Below are 6,000 nucleotides of genomic sequence, written 5' to 3'. Positions count from 1 at the left end.
CGAGCCCCGCCGCCGGAGCCACGGCCGGCACAGCCCGCGGAGGGCTCTCCCTCGCTTCTCTTTATTTGCTTTTTTCCTCAGCCCCCCCACCCCTTCCTTTTTTTTTTTTTTTTTTCCTTTTCTTTTCTTTCCCCTTTTTTTTTTTTTTTTTTTTTTATTACATTTTTCCCCTCCCCTTCTCCTTCGCCCCGCTCTGCGGGCGGGCTCGCTCCCGCAGGAAAGCACCGGCCGGAGCTCTCCGCGCCCGCGGAGGGGGCCCCCGCTCCCCGCCGAGCCCCCGGGCCCCTGCGGATGCGCGAAGCTCCCCTCCGACCGCCCGTCCTCCCGCTGGGCGCACCGCCTCTTTGTCCTCCTGCGCCCACATTGGGTTGTTTTTTTTTTTAAAAAAAAATTTTTTTTTTTTTTTTTCCTTAAGCAGACCTGAACAGCACCGGGGGCGGGGAGGGTGGGGGGGTGGGGGGGGCCCAGCGACGCTGCCAGACCGACCCCTGCCCATTTCTCCTAAGGAACTCTCATGGCTTCACAGCTGCAGACAAGTTGCCGTGCATCTCGGTGGACTATCGGAGTTTGCATCCTGGCGGCCGCGCTCCTCCCAGGTGAGCCGCTGCCGGCCGGTCCCCCCGGGAGGCGGAGGGGCTCTGCGGGGGTCGGGGCAGCCCCGGGGGGGGGGGGGGATGTGGGGTGAGGGGAGGAGGGAGGGGGGGTGCCGATGGTGGGACAAGGGCTGCGGAGCGGCGGGGAAGGACGGGATCGGATTTTTGGGGTGCGCGCTCGGGTGTGGAGCAGGTGTGGAAGCATCTGCGGGAGGGTGGGAGAGAGCCGGGGCCGGTCGCCTCTCTGGGTTGGAGAGGAACAACACGGCCGTTTGTTTTGGAAGCAGCTGCAGGCAGCGGGCTCCCGAGTGCTGGGAGCTGAGGCCGTTTGTTTGCTTTTTGGATCGAGCAACGTCTAGCGAGGCAGAGCAGCCAGGCTTCCCGGGGAAGGGAGCCACAGGGCTGGGGGGTGAGCACAGATGGTTTTTGGGGGGAGATGGAAGGGTTCGGCTGTCCAGCATCCCCGGGATACCTGCGCCCCTCCGCACACACACACACACACGCTTCCCACCGGTGCTTTTGCGGAGGGACTGGACTGCTCCCAGCTTTCAGACCTCCCTTTCACTGCTTTTGCACTCGGGGGCGGGGGGGTGTGGGGGGTGCCCGATCCATCCCTTTGGTTCTGATCCATCCCTGGAAAGGAGGAGATGGGCAAAAAGATGCGGATCGGCTTCCCCCCGCCTCAGTCGACCAACCGAGGCGGCTGCGGACCAGCCCGTGTGTCCCCACCGCGAGGCTCGGTCCTGCCCAGGGCTGGTGGAAGCGGGAGGGTGACCCACTTCGCTAAGTGCCCCCGGGGGGGGACTCTTTCATTTCTGCTCCACTGCCGGGTGGGTTAATGCCGTCCTGGAGGGCTTTCTGGACTCGGCTGTAGGAGACGTTGAAGGGGGACCGGCAGTCTGGGCTTACAGCGCTTGTGAATGAGCTGGGAAGTGCAAACAGAACCGATGTTTGCCTTTCTGAGGCCAGGCTCCTGGTGACTGGGTCTGGCGTGTGCGGCAGAGGGCACATGTGCCACCCCCGGGTCGGTATCCAGCCTTCGGCAGGGGTAAGAGGCAGCCGGTGCCTGCGGGGGGCTGCAGCTGGAGGGGAGAAGTTGGGATCCCCTCCGCTGGGCTGGGGGCAGCATCCGAGAAGAGCAGCCAGGCTGGCTGGGCTGTGACTCTGAGATGTGGCCGCGCTTAGCAAGGTCTGGGCCAAACGCCCGGCCAGCCGAGGTGCCAGGGTTCCCCAGTGCCAGCAGAGACGGAGATGGGAACACCCAGGGCATGGGAGATGAGCGGCGCAGTGACTGGGCGAGGGCAGGGATGAAGTGGGAGGGGGGGGGGGTGGGGGGGGGTGGTCAAGAAATCAGCGAAACTGTGAGAGGGAAAAGGTTAACAGAGTGATGAGAAACCCGGTCTGGGCATAACTCTGGGTTCCCAGGACAAAGGGCTCTGCTGTGCGTTGCAGGAGGAGGTGATGGAAGGGATAGCAGCCTCTGGTCCCTGCGCTCCTCTGCGTTTCAGGCAGGTGCCTGGCTGAGCTCTGGCTCCTCACAAGGAGGCTCAGACCTTTCCATGCTGTTCTTCACCTGGTCTTCCCTCCTTCTCACCCCTCCTCCGGGCAGCCCCATGCAGAAAACCCTCCCCACAGCCCCCGGGGAAGGCACTGGAGGTGGAGTAATGCTGTGGTGACTGTGCTGGGTAAACCAAAAGGGGTTTATGCTCCCCTCAGTCCCTCTTGGAATTGCTTTCACCAAGGAGACATGCAGACAGTGACCCTGGGGCAACCTGGCATCTCACCTTGCCCTGTCAAGAGAGACTTTTTTCCCCGCTTACTCTATTTTTGGCTGTTCTGGAGGCTTTGCTGCCACTCTGCAGTAGTCGGGTAGTTTGTCTTGCACTGTCCCGCTGACAGCTCTGCCAGGATAAGCCAGTGGTGCATCTAGTGGTGCCTTGCCAAGCAAAGGGTACGGCCAGCTCTGCAATGCTCCGGGAGGAAAATCCTTCCCGACCCCTGTCCCCGATCACCCAGTGCCCTGCAGCCTGCGCGGGCAAGACTCTCAGCTGGACCAGTTTAGTGGTGGATGCACCAGGCAGGAACGACTGAGCCTGTATTGTGTATTCATTCATTCGTTTCGTTCAGCCGGGCGTTTATTTGTACTGTGGAGGCATCCCAGAGCTGCAGGGAAGGACCAGCACCATACGGTGCTAGGTGCTGCACAAAGCCACAGCAGGCTGCCAGTCCGTCCTAAACCACAGGTCTGAATGCCAAACTGAGGCAGGTAGTTCCTCAAGTTCGCAGTGCATCGTGCCAAAATCAGCTGAGGGTTTATATATATATATATATATAACAAGCCATATGTAAGCTTTGAATGCAGACAGAATTGCTTATCGAGGAGAGGGGGAGAGGGAGGCTTGGGATACTGTTATAAGTGAATTAGTAGCTGTAGACTTGGTTGAAAAATGCGGTTTGGTACCTAGTGCCCAGGAAGGATGGGAGGAAGGCAGGAGACACTACCTGCTTTCTGGAAAACCTTCCATGCTCATCTGATCAATGCCATTTCATTTTGTTCCCATCCACGTATACTGCCTCCCCCTTCTGACAATGTTAGCTTTTTTTTTTTTTTTTTTCTGATAAGGAAATAAAAGTTCCCTGCTGTAAAAGCTGTAAGGAGTCCCTTATAAAAATCTGCTTTACAAATTGGCTTTAATGTGATCGGCTCAATGGTCCAGAACGGATTCAATTCGGGGTTCCAGCAGCCCTCGGTGCAGATCTGCCTGCCCGTCCATTTGGAACCATTAACCAGGTTTCAGCTCAGGCGACGGCATTAGGGCTTTGAGAGGCTGATGTGAGTAGGGCTTGTTGAAAAGCCGTGGGGTAGTGGGGAGGAGAGCTCCTCGGCGGCTGCTCCTGAGAGGTTACGAACACTTGCAGCTAAATTTATGCTTTGCAAAGCTTAACAATCTGTCTGTTTATCCCCGCCACGAAACTTGGTACAGCTTGAGATGCAGACAGGCAGAGCGGGGGCATTCATCCTGCGCTTGGTCCTGCATCTGCAGATCTCTATTGCCAAACGCTCCCCTCTGTCTGGGGACAAATTCCTGTCTTCTATCACTGGGCTACCTCTTGGGCTCCGAGAGGGGCCTGTGAGTCTTTCTTTGTGAAGCGCTTTGAGATCCTCAGCAGGGGAGAGCTGGAGAGGTGTTTGAAGCCTTGATGCAGGGTTTTTCCATCACAGGGCTTGAAAGCGGCGTCGGCTGAGCTGCAGTGACCTGGAGGCCTGAGGTCAACCTTGGCTGCAGCTGGAGGGAGGGCTCCTTCCTGGGGAGGCACGACAGCTCTCTGGAGTGCTGGGAATAGTCCAAGTGTGTCACTGCAGGATCTGGTCCGTCTTGTACCCTAAAGAGCTGATTCTGAAGGGCAGAAAGTTGCCAGAGTTTTGTTCAGCCTTTGCTTGGAGTTCTCAGCGGTTTATTTTTTCTGTCCCCCCTCTATCTCCTCCCAGAACTCAAAACCAACGACATGGGGTTATTTCAGGAAGCAAAGTGTGTCTTTTGCTGATATTTTCTCATTAAACCTCCCTTGTTGCGGTGGAACCAACCCGTCGAGTTTTAAGCTGGTGTGAATTGATGAGCTCATGTGTGTGTCAGTGTGGGTGAGGCGACAGGCTGTACTGGGAGGCAGCTCAGCCCACGAGCAGAGGGTGGCTGCCCCATGGCCAGAGCCGGGGGACAGCCGTGGTTAATGCTGTTTGCTCTCTGAACCGGCAGCAGCGTTAATCAAGCAAGAGCTGCCAGCCCAGTGCACATGGATCCATTTGCAGAGACGTAGAGAAGCAAGGAAGGGCATTGCCACATCCAGCAACACATCCAGCGCGAGGCGAGCGCTCGCAATTAACTGGTGGCTGACAAGATGCCGATGCTGGCGGAGCCTGGCACATCTCTCCTCTCATCACCCCTCCTCTGGGTTGCAGCTGTACCAGCCACAAAGCCAAGTTTACAGGGAGGCACCAGAAGGATCCTTCGGGCACCGCTCACACCTCAGCTGAATCATGAAGGGAACCAGAAGAGCCGGTTGGCGTGACCTGCTTCCCAGGCCCGCGCTTCCACAGCACCCCTTGCCCTCTGCTAAGCCTGGGGACAGCCCGTCGTAAGGCAGGGGAGAGCGGTACGTGGCCACCACTAGCCAGGAGAAGGCTCCTTCCCACCTCCAGCGCCCTGGGGAGTTACAGAGGGAGTTACAGACAGGCTGTGGGGGAGATGGTGGGGCAGCACCAGGGGAAAAAGATTTTTTTGGAAGAGCGGATGTCAGGTTGCCTGAGAATACCGCAAGGGTGAGTTGGGAAGTCCTTAGATGGCCGGCCACAGTCCTCAGGGCTTCTGAGAAAAGGTTTGAGTCTTGCAACATCATTGCTCGAGGTCACGATGGCTCTTGCTTAGTCCTTTTCACAGACCGGCGAGGCATCTCGGTGCAAAAAGCAGAAACAAATGAGAGAGGGACAAGGGTACTCCAATCGGAGCAACCCCTAGAGATCTTCTTGCTTTTTCAAATACGTCAGATTAAATCAGGGCAGCTTTGATGCAGGGTGAGTTGGTGCCGCCAGCCGCTGGAGCTGGGCCCCAGTTTGCATTTGAGACACCTATTGTGTTAATTACCAGAGCACAGCCATCCCAGCACAGAGAATTCAGAGCTCTGCAGCGAGGGCTCCCTAACCCAGATTACTGTTTCAGGAAAAAATTTGTTTAACTAAGGAGTGAAACCTCTCGTGATACATCCCCTTGCTTTCTTCCTGGCTGCAAATATTCTCCCGGCCTTACGGTTTCCTTCGCTTCTCCCAGTGAAGGTTTAGTCCAGGCTAGATCAAGGCACGTACCCTCCCAGCACATGTGCACGTACCCGCTTGGTTTTCAGGGGGAAGCCCTCAGCTCCATAGCAGAAGAGAAACTCCTGCCCAAGCTGCTGAAGTGCAGAAGTACCATGGGAGGAAGGATGATTTCCCCTCAGCCTGTGGCAGCCAGACAGGCACCTCTCTGTCCGTCCACTGTGCTGCCACGCTCGGCTTAAAGTCCTGTCACACACAGAAAAGGGAAGCAAAATTTGCAGGTGCAAGGGGGACCCTTCCCAGCACTGTGTTATTTTATATGCCCCGTGCTGCCGTTTCTGTGTGTCCCTGGCTCTGTGGGCACCCGAGGAAGCGTGGGGAGGGTAATGCCTTGCTGTCCATTAGCTGTTTCTCCCCGTCTCTGGGGCTGATGCAGCTGTTCACACGAGCTGGCATCATAAAAGCTGCGGCAGCTCTCGGCTCTGCAGCAATCCCAAGGCAGACGAACAGCAGCTACTGGGCATGAGAGGGAAGAGAGAGCACCAGTCCCTCGCTCTTTGCCCAGCCCAGGAGGACAGGGGGTCCCAGACTAGGGAGGCT

At 57.3% G+C, this 6,000-nt stretch overlaps 1 protein-coding gene across 7 annotated transcripts in view; it reads left to right on the top strand.

The window, feature by feature from the left end:
* Window positions 1-474: 474 nt before the first annotated feature.
* Window positions 475-6,000, top strand: part of NECTIN1 (nectin cell adhesion molecule 1) — a 106,173-nt gene continuing 100,647 nt past the window's right edge. For all 7 annotated transcript variants that reach the window (XR_012635227.1, XM_074927671.1, XM_074927670.1 and 4 more), the window contains exon 1: window positions 475-596. Coding sequence is in view for 6 of the 7 variants with exons in the window: in XM_074927671.1 (XP_074783772.1) it covers window positions 515-596 (82 nt within the window). In the remaining variant the exon portion in view is untranslated. The remainder of the gene's footprint in view (window positions 597-6,000) is intronic.

This window comes from Athene noctua, chromosome 26 (genome assembly GCF_965140245.1).
Source record: "Athene noctua chromosome 26, bAthNoc1.hap1.1, whole genome shotgun sequence".
NCBI classification, from domain to species: domain Eukaryota; kingdom Metazoa; phylum Chordata; class Aves; order Strigiformes; family Strigidae; genus Athene; species Athene noctua.
The sequence above is the reverse complement of the archived record's forward strand: the minus strand, read 5'-3'. Positions and strand labels throughout refer to the sequence as shown.